The sequence below is a fragment of the Stegostoma tigrinum genome, chromosome 11 (assembly GCF_030684315.1).
Source record: "Stegostoma tigrinum isolate sSteTig4 chromosome 11, sSteTig4.hap1, whole genome shotgun sequence".
In the NCBI taxonomy this organism is placed as follows: Eukaryota; Metazoa; Chordata; class Chondrichthyes; order Orectolobiformes; family Stegostomatidae; genus Stegostoma; species Stegostoma tigrinum.
The window spans coordinates 85,344,686-85,368,900 of NC_081364.1; the positions used below are offsets into that span (position 1 = coordinate 85,344,686).

Below are 24,215 nucleotides of genomic sequence, written 5' to 3' on the forward strand. Positions count from 1 at the left end.
TAGTCTGTCTTACAGCAGGAGGTTGTTTAGTGACAGTGTCAGAATGTTTCCACAAGCAGGAAATAGTGGCAAATGGTACAAATGATGAGGATATTGATGACCCCAATGTGTACCGAGTTAATTATAAGTCGTTCAGAAGGGAAGTGTTGAACTAAATGATACTGACAGCTAATGTTAAAAGGGAATCCGAATGTCGTCCTCCATTGTGAGCAGTGAAAGGGTCGCGAAAGTGGGGCTAATGATCATAAATCCACTGTTTAATCTTCACAGATGTAAGGGCCTGGCTGAGATACTATTCAGAAGAAGTTGATGTCCAATTCACGATGAAAAGTAAATAGTTGAGACAAGGATGAGCTGAGGTTGGACAGCATTTTAGAAATGTGAAAATAAAACAACTGCAGATGCTGGAAAACTGAAACGAAAATGGAAATTGCTGGAAAAGCTAAGCAAGTCTGGCAGCATCTGTGGCGAGAAAGCAGAGTTAACATTTTTGAGTAATTTGAGCCACTGAGCTTTTACAGCAATTTCTGCTTTGATTAGAATGGCTGGTTGTCCTTGGTGCTGGTAACTCAGAAGGAAGTGAATTGTAGACAACTGAGGATACTGAGAAAGAAAAAAATAGCTTGAGGCTGCAGTGGCACTTTGCACAACAACCTAATGCTGTTTGAATGCAGGGGTGGTATCAGAGGACTGGAGGATTACAACATGTACTATGTTTATGTTCAAAAGTGTGTGGATAAATCCAGCAACTAGATTTATTTTATTGGTGGGACAGCATCACTGGAACTGTAATCCCAGTCTCAAGCAAGAATACTTGGGGAGCATATGGGCTCACATTTTATGCTGACTCAGAAATCTTCACCATCTGGTGTGTAACCTGTTTAATAAAGCCATCTGATGGAGGCTTGTAATTAGGAATCTTCAATTTTCATGGGTATATTAATGGATTTAACCGAAGATGAAAGGGTTTGCTTGAGGTATTTTAAATTGTTCTTCATGTTCAGTTGCAGCTGTGAAAGCGTCGAGTCTGAACACTCCGAATTCTGATGAAATTCAGAATTTCAGTTCACCGGAGAAGGGAGCGACAGTCAAGAAGTGAATTTGATCCAAAATGTGACCATGTTATGCTTCATTTGCAATACAGTAGTGTGTAAAGGGAATGGCTGGAGAGCTGGTGGCCATAGGTTGGATAATCAGAAATCTCTTCATGAAGGCAGAGATGTTTCCATGCTGTATGACTCTGTCAGACATACCACAGAAACAAAAACACGGATATCATTCCAGATCATGGCACATTGATGAAGAAACAGCTTCTGAGTTCTTTGCATATTCTCTCCCTAATTCTGAGGAACAAGCAATACAAAGCACAAGCAGCAGTTGCATGTGAAGGTGTTGAGTTTATCTCAGACTGAAATTTATGGACTAATAGCAAATGTAAGCTATTGAAGAAGTGGCTTCACTCCTTGCACCTGCTCCTTTCCCCTGTTACCACCAGCCACCACCACTGCTGGCGAGCTGCTTTGGCCCTCAAGGGCATTTCTGGTAAACTTCCTGAGGAAATTTAAAGAACGTATTCACTATTTGATGCAGTTTTACATTTAGAGTGTGACCTTGTTTCATAAAGTTAGCTGATCACAGCTTGGGATGCTGAATTTTGAGACTTCATTTTTTTATTTTACGGCTGGCAACCAATTGTAGACCTAAACACCATTTTAATTTGCTTTTTCTTTTGTGGTTTATGATCAATTGCAGAAGCATAGACTTCAACAGATCAAACTTTCTAGAAGAATATAATTTCAGTCCTGCAGAAAAGGAAACACTAATGAAAATGTAAGTTTGATTTGACATGTAGTGAAATTGTATTTTCAATGTGAAATTTAAGAATGTGAGAAGAATTGCTGGAGAGCCAGAAAGACCTGTAAAATAATGTAGAGCCTTTGTCATGAAGATATGAGGCACCCAGAACAGGATGGCAAACAGCACTCCAACCCATAACAATCACATTCAAGAAGCTAAACAATTACTGAAAGAATCACGGACACTGCAGTTCAGGGACAAAAACAAAGTTGTTGGAAAAGCTCAGCATTTCTGGCAACATCTGTGAAGGTAAGAACGGAGTTAATGTTTCAGGTCTGGGTGACCCTTCCAGTTCTGAGGGAGGGTCGCTGGACCCAAAATGTTAACTCTGTTTTTGCATTAAAGAAGCTGCTTGTCTTGCATGTCCAATGATTGCATTATTCCTAGAGATTGGCTTGTAAATATTTGTCAGTGTAAATCATCCAAAATTCTTTGTCTTTTGGAATTGTTTGTCCTACATTATCACGCTTTTGGGGTTGTTTATCTCAGATTGTCATTAGTCTAGTTTGTGATAATGATGCATTATTGCAGGAATGGTTTTCCTCTTCACACCACTTTATTAGAAGTTATCCTGCAAACTTCCTGTGAATAGTTGAAACCGAATTATACCGCTATCTAGAGCAGTAAGATACTTGGCAAGTGGTTTGTTTGTGGTGTCCTGACTTTGGTAGCCCTCCGACTCCATGCTGCTGTTGTACGTTTTGCACATAATCGACCTTGAATTAATACTTCCTGAATCTATGAAATCCAAATAATCTCGTGAAATCATTTTTCATGTTTGAAGTTTGTCAACTAAGTGCTTTCAAAGATATTTGACTGTAGAAAGCATCGCATAAATGCATCTCTAGCTGGAATTCTAGTTATTTTTGAGCTATACCAGATTGCTGAGGTTGTTTTACTGCTCTGAATAAGATCAGATTACCTACAGTGTGTAAACAGGCCCTTCGGCCCAACAGGTCCACACTGTCCCTTGAAGCATCCCACTCAGACCCATTCCCCGAACACGAAGGGCAATTTAGCACACGGCTGATCCACCCAGCCTGCACATCTTTGGACTGTGGGAAGAAACTGGATCACTTGGAGGAAACTCACTCAGACATGGGGAGAATGTGCAAACTCCTCACAGACAGTCACCCAAGGCTGGAATCAAACCCGGGACCCTGAAGCTGTGAAGTGGCAGTGCTAACCACTGAGCCACCATGCTGCCCTGCATGTCACTTTGGCAGCATGGGGTTAAAGATGGGATTATTCTGGTTTGTCTGGCCATTCGATTAAACTCTGTGCTTTTTGATTAAGACGAAAGAACATTTATCCAATAGATTTGAGTGCTGGACTGGACTTTGGGACTTTAAAGTTTGAAATTCTTATCTTTATATATACAGTGATTTATTTTCTTTTGTACATGGTTTGCTTATTCATTTATTTTGTTTTCTTGAGTTGATATTGTTTGTCATTTTTATAATCAAGAAAGCCAATGCCTGAAGGGCCCAGCACAGATAAATTACTTGTGAGCAAATACAAAGGCAATTTTTTGCAGTATTGCATTGAGAAAAATGGTCAATTTGAGGGAGTGAGGATTTTCAGGGAATATTTTTACTTCAGATGCAATAGCAAGCGTTCACAACTGGGCTGCACTGAAGTTTGAAAGAAAGCTCAAACAATTTATGAAAAATGCAGCAAAGGAAAAATCCCTCTTGTTAATCAAACAAATAGGACACAGTTGGCCAGGCAGCATCAGAGGAGCAGGAAAACTGATGTTTCGGGTCTGGGCCCTCCACCAGAAATTTTCTAAAGAACGTTCCAGACCTGAAATGCCAGCTTTCCTGAGCCCCTAGCCTGCTGTGTTCATCCAGTTCCACACCTTGTTATCTCAGACTCCAGCATCAGCAGTACCTACTAACTCAGAACACAGTTGGGATGCCTTGTGCATTGCTATTCACTCTAACCCACGCAGTTGTCTTTTTGGGTAAATGAAACAAAGTTTTAGAAATCTAAGCCACAGGGATTAGTGGTTGTCTGGACATTTTTCTCCAACACCTAGCTATTCATGTTTGGATGAACACAGCTAAATGTGGATACCAAATTGGTCCTGATTAATTTCACAATATTCCTGTACTAATGTCTGAAGAAACATATAGGGATGAAGTGTATGAAGGAACCTAAATTATCCTGATCCCCGATTGAGGACAGTGTAATCCTCATGAAAGTAATGTGCTGGTTTGGCATGTTATTTGGTATGTTAATCTCCTTTTGAATTCAAGTTTTTTGGGTTGAGTAAAGTAGAAAATTATCATTTTTGTTTTCTACAGGATAGCAGCTTACAACCTGTCAGTTTGACATTGAAGAAAACACAGATATTTCGGAGGTTGAGTAAGAGCATGGTCAAAACATGGTTTTAAAGGAACATCTTGAGTGAGGGCAGAAGAGGCAGGAATATATCCAGTGAAGTTGTCATCGATGAAACAATTAATCTCAGATGCGCAAGTGGCCAGAATTGAAAAGAAAGACAAAAGTGCACCTGTACATAATTATTTCAATTCTGGAATACTCTAATACTTTAAGAATACACTTCTCTCCAGTGCCATTGCAATCTAAGTTTATGTTGTGCTCGCTTTAGGAAATGATCCTTTTAGATGGTGGAAGGATGATAATGAGTAATTAAATGAAATGATGTTGTACACTGCAGCTGATTAGAGGTTTCAGATTACTCGGTCGGGATGTAGTAACTTGTTAATGAATCTATTGGAAACAGAGACTTTAATTCTAGTGGGACGACAGAAAAGTGTTTTGGGTCACATTGTGGACTCTGCACAGTACTAATTAAGTTCTACCATCTTGTCAGCAGGGTGGAGGCTCTTTAGCTCAGCAACTTATTTCCCAGCCACGAAGGCTTTCAGTAGGATATGGAATTTTTTGGTTTTGTGATCTTTTGAATTGATTTTTCTTTCTATATATTTTTGGAGGGTTACTGTTCGAGTGTTTGTAATGTGATCGAAGCATTTCTGAAAGATTCAGGACCAAATGAGCCCAGGCAAATTCCTTAGGTCACGTTACCAGTGTGTTTCAGTTAGTCACTGTTTCCGAGAGGTGACATAACAAAGAACATTTCCACAGCCTTGTCTCTCCATCTCTGCAATTTCCTTGTGTCCACTTCAGACGTTTCTCTTTTTTCCTGTCCAGTTTCACTTTTTTGCCTATCCCAGATTATGTTTGTCCTGTTGTTACCAGCTATGGCTTCAGCTGTTTAGACTCTAAAATCTGAAATGCACAGTATTTCTCCATTTTTTAAAAAGCTGATTAAAAACTTCACCTTTTATCAAGCTTTTCATAATTCTTCTGACCTCACTGAAAAACAATCTCTTGACATTTCCAAAAATGAGTCACTTCATTTCATAATTTGCCATGTTCACTAGTTAATATCATTCAGCACCTTAACAGTGTGGGCCAGCTGTGTTTTTGAATCATTGCAAAAGAGTATGACCTGTGCCAACTGACCTGAAAGCAGATGAAGTCAAAATAGCCCCTCCAGTGTAAACTATTTCTAAGTTGTATATCTTTCTCAAACAACAAGAGGCTGCATATGGCACTATGGCTGCCTAGCACTTCCTACACCAACCACTGTTTAACAGGAATGGAGCTGGTAAGGTCTGAGTGAAGCCCCAATGTCTGTGTGTAATGTTTCACATCATATAATTTCTGTGCAGTAATGATCTATTATGAACGGACTCAAATAAGTGATCAACTGTTTCAGTGTAGGGCTGCAGATAAGGAAATTCCAAATTAAAAACTAGAACAGCACTTTCAGTGTAAAATATTCCATGTAAATTGGGGATGCTAATCAAACAACTGTTTACTTTTTGGAGTCTTTGGAACGTCAAAGGTTTCTTCTGCCTATTGCATCATAGACCATAGCTGCAACTCAGTCCATCTCCCAATTCACAACAAGACTCATCATTCTGATGTTTGCTGGCCCACGTTGTCTCTCGGTTGCCTAATGTCTGAACTTTAGATTTTTTTTCAAAAAAAACTTTCAATTCTTGTGTTCACATCCTTTCATGTTCTTATTTTGCTTTTGTCTGGAATTATTTTAGGTCCCAAACTTTGCCTGGTACATTTCTGTTTTGCCACGTCCAGTGTGCTGTGTACTTCTTATTTTTTTCATCAGCCCACCACCGTTAGTGCTACTTCCTGCAGATGTATAGTTCCTTCCTCGAGACATCACCATCTCTCGCCTTTAAGAAACTCATGAAGAGTCACTATGACCAAATGTTTGGACACCTGTTTGAATATCTCCTCCTTTGTCAGTTTTTGTCTGGTTAATCTGCTGTGAGGTGCCCTGGAGAGTTTTTCTGTGCAAAGGGTTTGATTTCAGTGGTGTGATGACTTCGCTGTGCCTCTGACATCTTGTTGCAAAAAAGTAACCATTGATTTACCTGTGAAATAATGCTACGTGGCCTCTCAGTATTAGCCAGGCAGTTAAAATAAGTGAATTGAAAGCTGACTATGTTGGAGTATTTCATTATTCATCCTCAGCTGGACCCAATTTATCCATGTTACCGAGGTATCCAAGTACTGGCAATGCAACTCCCAGAACAAAGACAAACAAATCATCATTATCCTTGTGTTTTTCTTTGTTCATCTGATTTGTCCCATTTGACTTTTATAAAGAAGATTTTTTGTTAAAGCTCACTTTCTCTTTACTAGCAAACTCTAAACACCAAGAGGTCCTGCTGGTGTAATAAGTAACCTCAGACACATGTGAAATCACTTTATACGTGAGCCTTAAGCTTACTTGTGCAATCTACATAGAAGAAAACTTGGAAACATGGCCAACTTGCAGTTTCCATCCGTGGCCAGCGTAATTCGAACTTGGACAGTCATTTCTTCATCATTGGGTCAAAGTGCCACACAGCCCCCCTCTGATGGCACAGCAGGATCACCATTGTCATGTGCACTGCAGCAGTTCAAGATGGCAGCTCATCTCCTGTGTGAGCACGATGACCCCGTATTCCAACTTTAATCTATTGCATTTACATTTGTAGAATTAGAAGCTTTTTTTCCACATGTTTTGCTTCCCCGATGAACAGATATAAACTCTGACTTTATTTCCAGTGCTATACCTGAAATTCTCGAAATCTGGCTGGAGGAGTCTGCCGAAGACTTTCGTCAAGTTCCAACTTACTCTTGTCTCCGGAAGGTACTTTCCTACTTGAACCAGACAGTGCCGGGGTCAGATGCTGAACATCGGGCCCAGAAACTCCTGAGTCGGTTTTTGGCGGAGGAAACAGCAGAGAAAGAGATGTTCAGTAAGATTTATAATTATGTTGCAAAAATGTGGTTTTAATTCAGGGTGCCTCCTTACAAGTTTGTGTGCGGCTTGCCCCTCTGTCTCAGGATTTAGTTCATTTTAGTTTCCTTTGACAAGCTTCAAAATTACTTCCAAATTTTTGGGTAAACGAAGTTAATTAAAATTATTGCTCAGTGATTACCCCTGTACTACATGATGTACAAGACCAAATTCTGCATAGAATTGATACTTTAATATGGTCCGATAAGACCCAGCAGCATGTAATGCGACTTTCTGGACAATTTCCTTTTGAACTGTTGCCGTCAATGACATTTTATTTTATAATCTGATGTAATAAGTTTGCAAGTTATTGTGAAACAATAGATTGTGATTCGGAAGATTTCCTAAAGCTAGAAATTGGGATGGGAATCTGTCATTAAATACGATTTCTTTTGCAATTGAGATGCACCCAACAAGAGGATTTCAGTGCAATATTTAATTTCACCAAATCTAGATTTAGAAGTATGAATATTAGATAACTATTGTAAACCAATGCATGACTTCTAGTCAGAAGTTTGTGAGATATTTTAGAGCAATGTGATCTTTGGGCACAAAATAAATGTCTATCTTCACTTGCACAGAAGGCTACCGTAGAAGAGTTAGATTCTATATTGGAGAAGAACACGACCAAACCATCGAACAAGTTGATGAAAAGCTCCTGTCCTACCCATCACGCTTCATTGCAGAGCAGCTAACTTTTATGGATGCTGTGAGTAAACAGGAATCTGGGGCCCAGTCATTCTGAATAAGATATTTCAGTCAGCAGTAGGCATCTGAATCTCTCTGTATTGTTTAATGCTATTACTGCTCCACCAGTCGTTATAACTGAATTCCCTTCAAAATGCAGTCTTCCAAGATGTTAAAATGTGTTGTTTGACGTGTAACTTCAGTATCTCGCTTGAAATACCTGCCAACTAAAACTTCAGCACTTGTCATTTGTTTTGAATGAACGTCATGTGAAATAAGTGACCCGAGAGAGCACTGAAAATCCTTTGTAACTTAGTGTTGAACCTTTACAAAATGAATAGTATTTCAGGGTAAAAGTTTAATTGTTTCATCATAACAGTCACTGTTTCTTCAAGAGTCCACTGATTTTGTTTGAAGTATCCAGTATGGCAATTTTGTTGTTTTCCCAGAATCTTCTGGAGTGGAATCAGCCACGGGGTATTCCAGTCTCGTCTGCAAGGTGGCTTGATGTCTACCTCTAAAAAATGAGACTCGTAGTTGCTGAATCAAAATTTGAGTTATGTCAAAGTCTGATCATAGGCTTAGGCTTGAAGTGGAAGTTCAGTGGTCTGTATGTCAGCATTGGGTGTGACTCTAGAATGTAAGTAGTCCTCTAGGTCTCAAAAATCCCAAGCATATGTTAGTGTTCAGAACAGGGGTGCAGCGATCTCATCTGGAAGTGACCACTTTGTCAAAAGTAGGTTTTGGTTATGGGATAAGAGGTAATGGGAACTGCAGATGCTGAAGAACCCGAGATAACAAAGTGCAGAGCTGGGTGAGCACAGTTGCTCCTAAGATGCTGCTTGGCCTGCTGTGTTCCTCCAGCTCCACACTTTGTTATCTCAGTTTGTTAAGGGGCAGCTGCTTTTCTGCACAGAGTTCCAAAGGTAACTGTCTGTTTTCACTGCAGTTTCTGTTGCATATGTGTATGTATATACCGACTGGCACTTAGAGTCTAATCATGTGACATAATGATGACAACAGCCATTTTTGGTGGAAAGCAACCTCATTGGGTGTCTGTCGAGGAATATAGCTGCTTTTCTTTTGTTGAATCATAGAGATCTGCAGTGAGGGCTGTGAGTCTTTTTTCAAATCAGTGGTTTGACCTGATGAATCTCAAAGCGGTTTTTTTGATCCTCATTGCCAGTTCTTTTTTTTTCCTTTACCGCACAGGTCCAGGGGGCTGAAGCATTAAACAGCAGGAGTTTTATTTTGTAGTTTACTGTCGAGGCAGCAGGGTTAGCCTTAGCTATTCCTTGCCGAAAATGATCGATGACATCATTGTGACGTGATCAGACTGTTAAAAGTGAGAGCCCACCATGCTTGCAGAAACATGCAACAGTTTCCCACTGGATGGTTTCTGAGCATTCCATTCTATTCCAACCTGTCACAGCCAACTCTGGCTTTGAAAGTGATGAGACTGACAAATTTCTCCATTCTGAATGAGTTTACGGGGATCTGAAGGAACTATTTGCCGGTTGTGTTGACTTTCACTGTTGGGGCATAATTGTTGATGGGAGTTGCTCATCTTGAAGAGGGAGACAGAAGGACATTATGCAACCTGAATGGCCAGTTGACAAGCTTGGACGTTTGGCAATATTCGTGTTCAGCATGAAACCAACAGTGGGGAAGTGTCGACATTGAGATCTGTTGAACCAACAGAGGGCCAGGCTGCCATTGTGTTCTGTCAACCTGCCTTGGTGCGAGAAGTAGACATGATGCAGGGCCGCTATACTGATGCCCAGCCTGTCTAGCCTGTGGGCCACCAGGGCTGAGCATCTGTAGCAGTGACTATTGCCAGCAGAGCCGTGCATTGATGGTGTGCGTGGAGCCAACAGTCGGAGTTGGGTGGAGATAACTGGTGATTTTAAATCTAACCTACAAATAGGAAGCAGATGACTGAAAATTCGAGGGTTTTGATCTGTCTGAATAGCCAATGTGCCCTTGTGCATCAATGTGAGTATTATGTAGCCAGTCGTTGACAATATAGCATGCAGTTTTAATGTACAATTGCAAACTAGCAGGACGAATGTACCCATGGATGGACAAATCTTGTTTGTCGTTCATTGCTTAAAACATGGCATGACTGACACCTTTAACCTTTGTTTCCTTTTTATTTTTGATCAGGATCTTTTTCGGAAACTTGTGCCCAGCCAATGTTTAGGGTCCATCTGGTCTCAACGAGGGAAGGAAGCAAAACAGCATCTGGTATCAACCGTCCAGGCCACCATTACACAGTTCAATAATGTTACAAAATGTGTCACCAGCACCATATTAAGACCTCAACAGCTGAAACCACGGCACACGGCTAAAATCATTGAGAAATGGGTTGATGTTGCCCAGGTACACTATTCATTATTGGTTTTTAGCCTTTGTGACATGTTAAAGTCCACAGTGCATGAAACAACCATGGTGGAAGAGAGCAAGCCATGAACACTATGTGTTGATATGTCCAAGGTTTGAAAGCCTCTTGAATTGGCGAGCAGAATACTTTTCTGAATAAGAGTTGAATGCTTCATGGAAAATCCTAGCATTCATAATTTCTGTAGTGCTGGCTGCTAATAGTTCTTGCCTCAGTTTACAGTTGCATTGAAATATTAATGTATTTTTTCTAATCAAAAATATTTATGTGGATAAAAAAGGCAAACTGATTTCAGATTTTTACTGGCCCTTCAAAAATGAAGTTAGTTATTGGGCATTACATAGTGTTATTTGCCTCCCTTCCAAGCTGTAGTCAGTTTACGAAACAGTGTACATTTTATTCCCAATGTTCTGCATTCTGTGTGCCCACATGATGGCCCTCCAGTAACTTGCCTGGTTGTCTGTTTCTTATGTGTTTGCCAAAGGAATTTGTCTCAGCATGTTAGTCAGCAATCGGGACAAGAGTGAGGAAGGGCTGTCAGATCTGATGCCAGGTTTGTACTTGTCGCCAACATGTGGCATTCCCACTCGTATATTTGGAAAGGATCAGGATAGGAACCGAGTAATTAACTAATTAAGTAAAGGAAGTAATTGATTCTTACTGATTTTATAATCCAAAATTGCACTGGATTTTGCAACAAAACTGTACTTTCAATGTATTTTCCCGTATACACGTGACAACAAAATATTCATTCATTCGTAAGGTTTGAAATGAAAGTTCACAATAATTCTGTTGCCAGCTAATTTAGAGAAGTCTGGTTTGGGTCTTGGCAACACTGCCTGCATCAGTTTTGACTCGTTTAGAGTCTTGAGGCATTAATGGGACCTTGATGGGGATTTGAAAGTCTGTCTCCAGTTTTACAATATGGAGCAGTTCAACCGAATGTAGGTTGACTCCCAGTAGTAGACATGGATGAAAGAGTTGCTGACATATACACTGGTGCTATCAAAGGCTATTCTGAAGAGGAATCACCACCTTACTTTGATCACTTGGCTGACTTTTCTAGTTCTGATTTTGCGTTTTTACAATAGTTGGCAAGGAGTGGCTTCCATGTTGAAGTGCCCTCCGTTACTTCCATTTTACTGCAGCAGCTTTATTTCCCTGAAGCCGGAAGACTCTGGGCTGGAGAACCTACCTGCTGGCCTTAATCAGATAAGGCTCTTATGATTATGCCAATTGACGCACCTTCAAAGAAATCCCAAATGGTGTGATCACCCTGCCCCTCCCTGGCCTTCCTCCCCAAGCAGAAGTGGCTTTGAGACCTGATAACAAACACTCGCAGGCTTCCTCCTCGTCTCCACCACACCCCAAAGTACACATTTGGGAGGTTTGATTTGATCCAGTTTTCTCCCTGCCTCCAACAGGTTGGCGGGGGGGGGGTGGAAACAGATGAAGGACATTCAGCTGCTAATCTAGGTAAGATTAGTTAACTCAGTATCAATAACGTAGTGATTCATAAAAGTAGACCCAATTTCCTGATTTGTCTGTTTTCCCTCGAATGAGTATCTCACGTGACTGGTCCTGCCCTCCTATTCTGTCAGATAATACAACCTATCATTCATTTATGAGCTAAATGTGATGGATATAACAAAGATGATTACCCCGCGTCCAGCCCCCTACCTTCGCTACTTCTACCACTCAGATGTCCATGTCTCAATCCTACTCATTTTAAGCTCCCCTTTGGTGTCAGTAATCATATCTAATCAGTCACAGGCTGTCAGCAAGTGAACTGAAAAGGTTGTCTCAGAGGGATACAAAACTAATATCAAGGTTTGAGTTGCCAAGAATCATGGAATTCTTTCCCTCAAAAAGTTTGTTTGTTAATGCTGTTATTTTCTCAGCTAACATTTTTCTGATAGAACCTTTTTAAAAAGTCTGAGGCGTTGGGTAATGGGGAGTCACTGCTTTTTCCACAGAACTCACGGCTTTTTTACTCTGACAGGAATGTAGGACTTTGCAGAATTTCTCGTCAGTGCATGCAATTACCACGGCATTGCAATCGAATAGTGTGTTCAATTTGAAGAAGACTTGGGCAGCCGTGTCAAAGTAAGTCATTGTTCAGAAAGAGCCTTCTAATATTTATTTAATAAATATGAGGTAGGAAATTGCAGGTTTGACCTCCAGGTTTACTTGCACAAGTGATCTTCACACGCTCGGTGCATGAACAGGATTACCAGAGGCACTACAGTGCAATCCTAACAATTGGCTAATTGGCAGAATCTTTCATTCTTTCACGAAGGAGCGAAGAGTTAATTTGTTTAAGTGGAAAAAGAAAACTGTTTGGCAACTTGAAATATTTAACTATCGTGTTCCAAAACTGATCTGCTGTTGGATGTAACGTAACACAGTTTCCTGTGGATATGCTGTGATGGGGTGATATAAGGCGGAGGTTTGTATGGGATGCTAAAATACAAAGACAACAATTATTTTAATCTCCCAAGAAAGCACTCTATAACACTTTGAAGTGCACACCTGTAGTTTATGTTCGTGTGCCTCAGACCATTTGATCATGGTTGTTTTTTGTAGGCAGCTTGGGAATGAAATCTCTCTTGCTGCAATGAGATTCACGAAAACGACTGCACTCAAGAGCTTTTGCGGCACAATGGCAGTATCCCCATCCCTGGGTTGAAACAATCAGGGTTCAAGTTCTACCTGCCCCAGAGATTGCCAAAACATTTCTGAACAATTTGGTGAAAATACCTATACTTATTGTAAAAATGCTTCACTGCCGTTCACTCTCTGTATTACTTGCTCATTTGTCAGATTCCGTATCAGCTGTTTGTTTTCTTGACTCTATTCTGTCAAGAGTAATTTGTCTCATTCTCTTGACTAGGAGCAGTAAGATAACATTTGAAGACCTTTCAAACAATGAAGAAGATAACTTTATTGCAAGTAGAGAGCTGCTGATGGAGGTAAGGTGTTGCACTTGGCCCAGTGTGACTATATTCAGGGCATGATCAATAGTTTCTAGTAAAATATCTGCAATGAACTCAGTTGGTGACTGAATGCATACAGATTCTGTCAATCAATACTGCAACAGGAGTATATGTATTGCAATCCAGGTGGTCTGGCTTGGCTCAAGTCTTCCAAGATTGTTTTGTCATGATTCTTATAATTGCTGATGATATTGGAGTTAACATTTTAATCGACATCTAATTTGGTTATACTGCAGTGATGCAGCCTTCATAGATTATCTTTCTCAGTGTTCATTATCTTGGAAATTTGAACTGAAGCAATGTCTATGATGCAATGATGCAGCCTTCATAGATTACCTTTCTCAGTGTTCATTATCTTGGAAATTTGAACTGAAGCAATGTCTAAAGTGCGATATGTGCCAATTTCTTTATCTTTTGCTTTGTACACTTCAAGGGCCTTGTAATTAATAAAAGCCAAGGCAAAACACTAAGAGATTTAACTGGTTCTCATAAGTGTTTTTTGCTCAATTACCATGTCTTCCTTTTATTGTTCTCTGCAGTAAGAACTATTTGCTGCGTAGGAATGGAGAGATATTCATATCTCTTTGTTCAGTATTTCAGACATCAACTATCTAGTTTCAACTAGCTTGGACGAAAACTGACAAGTTTCTAGCCATTCCTCCTCACTCCTTTTATCGTGCTCTTTGTCCACTCATTTTGCTCCTGAATTTGACAAAATAACAAAATAATTGGTCAGATATAAATATTTTGGTGCCACTTTACCAAACTAGTTGTCCAGCTCAGAAAATAGTCAACGTTTTCTTATTCTCTAAATCATTCTTAGATGGAATTGAAACACTTTTAAGCTGGTATTTGAAGAGGGAGAAATGCAGTAATCATGCTAGCATGTTGTCAGTTTGACAGACACTCCATTTTTCAAACTGCTCAATGTTCTAGTTGCAGTGAACGATCTTTTTACATTGCTTTCCAGATGTTTGCCCCAGAATTTCTACTGCCCTGCTGTCACACTTTGTTTATTGTGTGTTGTGATTGGTGCACTGTACAGAATTTCAACATATTTTTCTGATCTAGATTGAATCTAAAAGTAGGTTTGCTTTTATAATCAAAAATGTGTGCTCTGCATGATGATTGTTTTTGTGGTGCAAAATTCTGTAAGTATACAGGGGAAAATGTGAGTTCATGATTGGACAGTTGTATAACTTCCATAAAGCTTTCTCCCAGATTATGCAGTGAATTACAGTGCATGGTTTGCGAATCTTTCAGCATCTTACACAAATGTGCTTTGGCAGTGGTGCAGGGCACCGTAATAGTTCTTGCTGTGTGTACATTAATGTTCAAGACACAAAAGCTCCAAGTGTGAACAGCAGGTTCACAGATGACACAAGAATTGGAGCGGTAGTAAGTAGCAAAATGCCTTCGTTTTGAGGCACACATTGTTCCAGCTGTGGCTCAACTAATGTTATTTACAGTTCCATCATTACCCCTTTGCTGTTATATTCAGGCAAGTATCCAATATTTTACCAACTTATCCACAGGTCCTCCTGCCTTCAAGAATATGTTTATGCACACACCAAAGTCCTTCTGATCCTCTGTCATCCAGACCCAAAACATCAACTTTCCTGCTCCTCTGAAGCTGCCTGGCCTGCTGTGTTCATCCAGCTCCACACCTTATTATCTCATTGAACATATATTCTCCTGACCTATTAGACCCCCAAAATGCTTCACCTCACACATTTCTGGATTGAATTCTATTTGCCTCTGTTCAAGCCTTCTAACCAGCCCATATGTGTAACCCGAGAGACTAAGGCTTTTTGCTGTTTACAACCGTCCAATTCTTGTGTCATCTGTGAACCGGCTGTTCATACTTGGAGCTTTCGTGTCTTCAACATTAATGTACGCACAGTAAGAACTATTACTGTACCCTGTGGTATGCTGCTGGATGAAAGCATCAAGTTACCGAAAAGCCCTTCAAAAATCACATTTACTTCCTGCCACAAACCCAATTTTGGCTCCAATTTGCCAATTCGATGTATCTCCTAGGCTCTTAGGTTCTGAACCAACCCACCATCTGAGACCATTAAATTATTTCTTCGGGTAAGAGAGGTGTGTAATGAAAAGACATTGAGAAGAATTATATTCTTGAGTTTAGAAAAAAATGACGTTTAAACTTGTTGAGACAAAGTTTTGGAGATCTGGTGAGGTAAATTGTTTTTATCTTCAAGCGAAATTGCACATTACGTAGAAAATTTCCAATCTCCAAATGATGAGGTTACACAAATATTGAGTTTGGTTTCCAGTTCACAGATGAGGGATCAAACGTTGAACTTGCCTGGCCTTTATAGATCTAACTTTGCATTCCACTGTATAACTGTCTAAAATTTTGAGTCCTAAATTTTGATTCTAAATAGATTTAGTTGTATGATCAAGGGAATAAATAAGACATGGAGTAGTAATTTTGAGAAATAGGACAATGAGTTCACAATGGATTAAACAAATTCACCTCTCTTTTTGTAGGATATCGTTCAGGGAATTGTGCCGTACCTGGGAACTTTCTTGACAGAATTTTCAGCGCTGGATTCGGCTTTCCCGAATTACCATTCAGTAAGTCTCTCTTACAAGATTTGGATTCCTTATTTGCTGATGAGCGCTATTATTATGGTTTCATTGCAAGCTGCTTGTAGATGAGAATCAAAGCAATAAAAAAAATGAATGAGTTTGATTAATAATCCCAATCAGAATAATTTGATGCTTTGTGCTGTGAATCAAACAACTTGTAAACAAAGGAACATGCAAATCACTTTGCAGTTAATTGAATACGGGTTTAGTTTTTCAAAAGGTTGGATAAATTGCACATCATTTTTATTCTGTACAGGTAAATTGGTTACCTGGATGTCACTGCCTATTGAGCAGTTGAACAGCTGAGAATGTCTTCAGCTTGGTACTGATCTACTTGACTGGAGCAAAGGGCTCTATGTAGCGTCCAAGATATGACCTGGTGGTATGACAGATCATTTGTGATTGGCCTTTGACGATATACTAAAATGGAACCAAGTTTACAGAGCTTGTATTTTACTTCTGATCTTTTAAATTTCATAATCTTGTAGTACTGTTTGACCTTTGTACATTTGAATTAATTTTCTTTGTCCTTGTCTATCTCTTACAGAATGGCTTGATCAACTTTGACAAGAGACAAAAAGTTAGTACTGAAAATTGCACTGTACAAAATGTTTGGAATTGTATGAAAGGGGAAAAGCATGCTTTTCAATCTTGTGCTGCTTTATTTGCTTGATGGGGGTGTAGGGGGAGTCCCCAACAGCATCCTAAATGTATATGGTCACTAATAAATCCAATAAAGAATTAAGGAGATGCTTTGTTGCTCAGAGCAGCCAGAATGCAGAAGCTGCTGCTACCAGGACTCGTTGAGAGGATGAGCACAGATGTATTTGAGAGAAAGTTAGATGTCAGAAAGGACACAACGGCATATTTAGAGTTTGAAGCAAGGTGGGAGAGGTGTATAGATCAGCATGGAGCAGTTCAGTCAAATAGCCTGCTTTTGCGCTGCTAATGTGCTGCAATTTACCTTTGAACAGTCACAGCCATGTACAGGATTTGCTAGGCGTTATGTGAATGAAGATGTTGTTCAAATAATCTCAGTGTCATGGAAGTTATTTCATTATTGAAGACACTGGATAAACAATCTCTCCATATTAGTATTTTCCTTCATATGAAAGGCATCATTTCGTCATGGGATGTCAGAAATTGAGGGAGTGCACCTGTTTGGATTTTCACTGACTGGGCAGTATGTTTTGCTCCGTATCTCTGAATTTGGTAATACCAAATTCTCAAACATCCCTGTTGTCATGGCTACTGTTGAGGGTATCATCAAATCCCTATAGTGTGGAAACAGACCATGCAGCCCAACAAGTTCATAGGGCCACTCTGAAGAGGGTCCCACCCAGACCCATTCCCCATGTCTAACTCACTGAAGCTAAATATCCCTGGGCACTACGGGCAATTTAGCATGGGCAATCCACCTAACATCTTTGGACCTTGGGAGGAAACCAGAGCACCCAGAGGAAACCCACTCAGATTCTATTTTCACCTTGTACTGCAACATTCAGCAGGCAACCTGACAATATGAATTTGAGAGGAATTTGACCTTATGGCAAACAATGAATTCTTGCTTACAGAGCTGTAACTTGAGGTCCCTATGAATAGAATTGGTTCCGATCAGAATCAGCTGATGCTGAATTTGCCAAACTGGGCCATGTGATGTAAAATCAGCTGGGTGGCAAAATAGGCATCCAACGCTGTGTGACTCCAATTCACCAGCTCGGAATGCAATCTGTCAAATGGCCCGCCATTTGTCGTGGCTGATGTGGATGTAGCGAAGTGTTTCTTTTCACTGACCTGTTGAAAACTGGCTGGCACTTTACAACTTGGCAGTAACATGTTGTCAGCGTTTGACTTAGAAAGGTCTGCCCCTTTTTACATGTCAAATTGTGACAAGATTCAACCAAGAAGCCACTGTGGTTGAAAGAAAATAGTCCAGTAACTTCGAGCTGCTCATGGTCCATTCAATTTCATGGTGGTGCAACCTTGAAAAATTAACTCAACATTTTCACCGTCTGTCTTGGTATCAGTTACTATAGATCAGCCACTTATTTTGTACTTGGCAGACTTCCTTTTGCTTGGATGAATGATCTTTCATAACATTTCTTGTCTTCACCCTCAATCAGCTTATGGTTCTTAAGTGAATCTTTTTTAAAAATAATCCATCTTTGAAGCACTGTTTTGGGAATTAGTGTCCTGAAACCATCCAGGATAATCTGTACAGAAATTTATCCTTGAAAAGTCACATTTGTGTCATTTATTTCCAAAGCAGAAATATTTTTGTGACATGATGTACTGTGCACTTTGAATAAAGTTATTGATGCTGTTCAAAATACCATGGACTCGGATTTAGCAGGAACAATTATAGCAGTTTAAACTTGCCTTAACAGCTCATTATTTATTTATGTTCTTTCAGGAATATGAAATAATTTTGGGTATCAAATCCCTGCAGTTTGCTTGCTCATCATACACCCTTCGTCCAAACGAGAATTTTCTAGACTTGTTCTTTATGCAACAATACTTAAGTGAGGATAGCGAGTACGTAACTGGTATTGTAGGAGTGTGCAGGTAAAACAGTTAAGGGTTGTGTGTGAAATCTTCTCTAGTTATAATTGCTGTTTAATGCTAGTGAGCTGCCAGATTGTTTATTGTCTTCCTTTTCCTTGGTTTCAAAGTTTTGACAATGAATTCTGACCTATGAGGATAAAGTCAGTTGCTCAATGAATCAATTCTGTTGTGTTGCATCAAAATGCGTTTCATTGGTATATAATAGTGCAGAGTATACTACCACTAAGCCAATGATTGCAGGAAAATGCAAAAAACTTGATGAGTGACCAATTTTAGCAACATGTCCAAGAGCTCCTATTGTGAGTGCATCTACAAATCCAGATGTAAATTGTACCAGTTTTGAGAAATGTTTCATTTCCTTCCAATTTCTTTTCAAATACATAATCCTATTACTAACATAAAATTAACAATAACCCTACACAATTGGTCAGCATTTTAAAGTATCTTTCAATGGTTGCCTAAAAACATCATTCCCTCATCTCAAAATAGCCACAGTATATTTTTAATAATGCAACCAAAAATAATCTCCAACTGAAAAAAAACCACTTTGCCATTGCTGGACCAGAGTTGATGAAGGAACCAGATTATAGATCACTGAAACTAATTTTTTGTTTTGACAGAGCAGGCTTTGTAATAATTACATTTTTTGAAAACAGTTGGCTTCTTCATAAATTGGTGGGCAGAAGTAATTATTTAAAATGTACCTGATGTATCAATTTACATTCCTGCTTTGAAAAACAAAGCTCACGATTAAGCCCATCCTCAGGCTACGGATGACCATGTGCAGCAAGCACCTGGCATTATCGTCAATTCAATCAGTGGCACAGTCAGTATTGGGCCAACTTCAAACATGGTATTTATTGTAACAGTAATTACAAAATGTTACCAAAATTCAGTTTCCATGGATCATAAGTTATATTTAAAGTTCTTTTGGACGTCTGGGATAGTATGGTTGATTTTCGGACAGATTGTCTGAAAATATCAGCAACAGAAAGTCTGGTCAAGAGATATATTCCTTCATTTTACTATCTCCGAGATGTGGCATGTGCTGTTTTAGTCACCTGAAGTGACTGATTCATGACCACCCTTCATTGCTTGACATTGCCTGTACATTCACATGACAGTGTGGATGAGGCCCGGAGAAACTCCTGTATAACTTTACATCCTATTGTATCACCTTCGGCACTGGAAGTTTGATTCTCATGTTTTCCAGTTGACTTTTTTCAAGCCCAGTCCTTGTTAATTTTTTCTGTACCTGCTGTAGAAGTTCGAGCATTTTGTTCAATTCCACGTGTTCTGCAAAAAGAGGGGGTTATCGTCTTGGTAAAAAATTACCCAAAGGAATCGCAGATGCTGGGAATCAAAAACACAAAGAGAAATTGCTGAAAAAATTCAGCGGGTCTGGCAGCATCTGTGAAAAGAAAGCAGAGTTTTCTTTCAGGTCTGGTGACATTTCTTCAGAACTCTTATTGTCTTGATCTCCTGTTCAAAAAGCAGAAAAGATCGATGTGCCTACAGTGAGAACTTTTGTCGCTCATTAGTCAAAGTAATGTTCAGTGTTCTCCTGCCTGAAAACACGTGCCTTTTGCAAACAAAATTATCATTCATGCAATTTCAATTCTATGTAAATGATTGATTTTGCCATTAATAATAAAAATATTGAACAAAGGCATCTGATTCTTTTTAAATGAATCTTGTCTGAAAATGTTTATCTGCCACCCTGCAGCTCCTCTGAACTCGAGAAACCGCCAAAGCCCAAAAAGAGTGTGTTTAAACGCCTCAGCTGGTAAGTATCCCATGTTAAGCACCGCAAATATCTCATTATTTCCTTTATTACCTGGATGAATGGACAGAAAGATAAGTACATCTGTTCCTTGACAAATAGAGACATCTGATGTGTGGTCATTATTGCTTCATTGGAGTGAGATTTTTTAGTAACTGGTTGAGTAATTTGAGACGATGCAAGGAGTAGTGCTGTTATTCTCACCTTGTGCATGTGTCTCGTGTAGACTGATTGATAGAGATTCTTTGCTATGACCATGATTGTAGAATGTGGACCTGTGATGAGCTTGGTATTGCCTAGCGATTCTCATTTATCCACTGAGAAGTTTCTGCACCATGGCTAAATTTCGCCGGAATAAATTTGTTTGAGAGACAAGTAAGCCAAAAAGGTGTTACAGTGAATTAAATTTGCATATTTGTGGGCCTGCATAATGAAAACTAGCAATGTTTAACAATTTTGAGTGAAAAATCAGATTTGTGTTCCACTTTGTGGGTCAGCAGGCAGCAGAAATATCTTCTGTTGAAAAATTATCAGCCATGCTTCTCACATTTGAAGCTCCACCTCAAAATTACTATCTCAGTGGAGTCAAGTTAGGTAAAGGGGAAGCACAACGAGATCTAGGTGTTCTTGTACGTCAGACAATGAAAGCAAGCATGTAGGTACAGCAGGCAGTGAAGAAAGCTAATAGCATGCTGGCCTTCATCACAAGAGGAATTGAGTATAAGAGCAAAGAGGTCCTTCTGCAGCTGTACAGGGCCCTGGTGAGACCGCACCTGGAGTATTGTGTGCAGTTTTGGTCTCCCAATTTGAGGAAGGACATTCTGGCTATTGAGGGAGTGCAGCGTAGGTTCACAAGATCAATTCCCGGAATGGCGGGACTATCATACGTTGAAAGATTGGAGCGACTGGACTTGTGTACACTTGAGTTTAGAAGGATGAGAGGGGATCTGATTGAGACGTATAAGATTATTAAGGGATTGGACACTGTGGAGGCGGGAAGCATGTTTCCGCTGATGGGTGTTTCCAGGACCAGAGGACATAGTTTAAAAATAAGGGGAAGGCCATTTAGAACAGAGTTGAGGAAAAACTTCTTCACCCAGAGAGTGGTGGATATATGGAATGCCCTGCCCCAGAAGGCAGTGGAGGCCACCTCTCTGGATGCTTTCAAGAAAGAGATAGACAGAGCTCTTAAAGATAGTGAAATCAAGGGTTATGGGGATAAGGCAGGAACAGGATATTGATTGTGGATGATCAGCCATGATCATAATGAATGGTGGTGCTGGCTCAAAGGGCCGAATGGCCGACTCCAGCACCTATTGTCTATTGTCTATAAAACTCAAATATATTTCCATGTGGAAGTTGACATGAAAGTATGTGTTTGTTGTCGTGCATACATGTGTAAAGACTTCAAAGTTGTTTTTGGTAATTTTTCCTGAGTTGGGGATATTATCTTATATTTCTGTTCAATAGGTAAGGACTGACCAGAACTCAGCAAAGTCAGATTTTTCCCCCACCTACCCATCTAGAGTTTCAGAGAAAAAACCGTGCCTTGTTGCTGTGTTGTGCCTTGCAGTGATCTGGAGTGTGACATGTGATTATTGTTATATAGAAACCAAGAAAGAGAAGGGAAACACTTATTCACTTCCTGGGATATCTTCTCTTTACATGAGTGTGGATGTTACATGGATGTGATTTAGGCTTCCGTGGCTTAATTGTGATTCTCGAAGTGCAGGCATTCAACATTGCAGCATTAGTGTGCAATCTCACATTTCAGCAGCCGTCTGCTCTTGCTCCCTGTACTATTTAATGCCTAATATACCAACAATCAGGATTTTCAGTGTGGGAATTTTTTATCATGCCATCTGCTGTACTTCTTTTGGGAGTTTTGGAAAATTTTCTATGTTAATCATGCAATATAAATGCAAATTGCTGGATAGAAATCCTAACGTTTGCAGTACCAATATACTGAAGGCCACATTCAGAGTTCACTGTCGTACCTTACAAAGTGTTGTGCACAGTTTTCTATCAATTATCAATGGTGTTACTTTGTTTTACGTTTTATTTTTAATAAACTGCAGCTTTCAGGAAGAAATTATATACACATTAGCATGTGGCCAGGTTGGGGGAAATTTTCCACCCTGTGGGTATTCAAATCCACATTTTGCCTTTCATAAGATTGAGGTTGATAGCAGGTTGAATAACATTGCAAAAAGCCCAGATTCTTGTGCCATTCAAATATGCAAACATTATAACCTATTCATATACTCCCTAACTATTCGGCAATGTAACAATGTTCAATACTAGTAATGCGAGCTCTCGGTATGAGTGTGCCACTATTAATTTCTCACAGGTCAAATGTGGCACACATCAAACTCCTGGTACTCTCATCATCAATATACCTTCATTCTAGTTTAATTTTTTTGACAGTTTGTCTAGAATGCAATGACATTTCCATATTTTTGTTGTGTCCCCTTTCCCTTGTGCAGCCTGTTTTCAAGGAGTGGTGTTAAAGTACACAGCGCTCCAACTAAAAGCTCTGAGCAGCGAGCAACCCTTCAGAATGAGGATTCGGACGACAGCATTACCGCAGCCAGCATTTTATCCGATTCCAGCCACTTGGAAATGGAAGAGCCGAGCACTTTGCAAAAAGCGTCAGAAAAGGTGAGACAGTGAGGCACTCATCACGTAAAATATGTTGTTCTCGGAGACTCTGGTTTGTCTAATAATGTCCAGACACTTTTTTTCTTCTTTCTTTCCTTCCTTTCTTCTGCCTTCCTGCCGTCTATTATCCTGACTACACTTTGGCAGTCAAGAGGATACAAGGGTACTCAGTGATACCGTCCCAGCCACTGGAGCTGGATGGCTGCCTAGCCAATCTCCTTCGCCTTTCTTTTAAGAGCTATTAGCCGAATAGCCATTTTGATGTTTCAGCCAGACTGAAATCCTTAACGTGAATGCCGTTCCACCAAGCATCTTCATAACTGGCTGCTGCCAGCAATTTTCCATCCCAGGTCCCACTTGCCAAAGTTGGGTCACTTGCTTTCAGAACGAAGGCAAGACAGCTGTGCCTCTCCCATCAAAATTCAACCTTTGTGCTGGTTACTGAAGCATTTGATTCCAGAAAAGATATTATTCGTTCACAAGGTGAGAGCTGATTTTTTTGGTTTTTTTTTCGTTGTGCTGTTGGCTTTGTTTTGCTTAGATATTTTATATGATTTTATACTAATAGCCAAAATATTTCATCTTTAATTGTTCACAGCATCTTTAATTTCTACACAGTAAATTTTAGTGCATGGGGTACATCTGTTGCAGCTTGAAGCGCCCAGTCCACAAAAACAGTATTTAGAGTATGTTGGACAGGTCTTGATCCAGCAATTGCAACAAAGTAATGCAAGTCTCTGCATGGAGTCCTCGTGACTGCACGTTTTGTTTTTCATCAATATTCGGGCTTTGAGCTGTTGATTAGTACGTTCTCTGCTGAAGACCATTGTATCTTGGGAGATTATCAAAATTGTGTTATGGTTATTGTTTATAGAATATGTCTAGGACTTGTCCCAGGGATATTTTCATAATGTATTTCTCTAAGAATTGGGCTAAGTATTATTAGGTCACATTTGGGTGTTTTGGAGTGGTATTTTTTTGTTTCAAAATACCCTCTTCCTTTTTATGGATTCTCCTGTTTAGTGTTGTGACTTCCTGTCTATTAATCATAAACTGAGAGCTGCAGTGACTTGGATGATTTCACTTCTGGTTTCTTTAGTTCTCTGCTGTATGTGGTTTGCTGTTGCTGTCTGTCTTTCTTTCTGCCAGTGGTGCTGTGCCGCACACATTCTGACCTGCACAATGCACTGGTTGGCCCATTCGCAGTCACCCACACTTCATAAATGTGTTTTAACTTCAAACAGTGTAGTTGGATTCAAGATTTCTGTGCATAGCAGGGTGAAGTGGGCAAATAAATATTTA

At 39.8% G+C, this 24,215-nt stretch overlaps 1 protein-coding gene across 1 annotated transcript; it reads left to right on the forward strand.

Moving 5' to 3' along the window:
- The first annotated feature begins 329 nt into the window (after positions 1–329).
- LOC132210186 (ral guanine nucleotide dissociation stimulator-like 1) lies at positions 330–22,878 on the forward strand. The gene is made up of 10 exons (XM_059649611.1): positions 330–1,830; positions 6,970–7,163; positions 7,786–7,913; positions 10,058–10,273; positions 12,295–12,398; positions 13,186–13,264; positions 15,803–15,889; positions 16,452–16,484; positions 20,196–20,255; positions 22,739–22,878. Exons 1-9 carry the CDS (start codon positions 1,739–1,741, stop codon positions 20,202–20,204), a joined length of 942 nt encoding a protein of 313 aa, XP_059505594.1. The 5' UTR covers positions 330–1,738; the 3' UTR covers positions 20,205–20,255; positions 22,739–22,878.
- The last annotated feature ends 1,337 nt before the right edge of the window (positions 22,879–24,215 follow it).

Bases quoted from the DNA above. Each gene is read 5' to 3' on its own strand.
- LOC132210186 (XM_059649611.1), top strand. From the start codon at position 1,739: ATGATCAATTGCAGAAGCATAGACTTCAACAGATCAAACTTTCTAGAA. The intron at 7,914-10,057 runs GTGAGTAAACAG...ATTTTTGATCAG, and splicing joins AGCTAACTTTTATGGATGCT to GATCTTTTTCGGAAACTTGT. The intron at 13,265-15,802 runs GTAAGGTGTTGC...CTCTTTTTGTAG, and splicing joins GTAGAGAGCTGCTGATGGAG to GATATCGTTCAGGGAATTGT.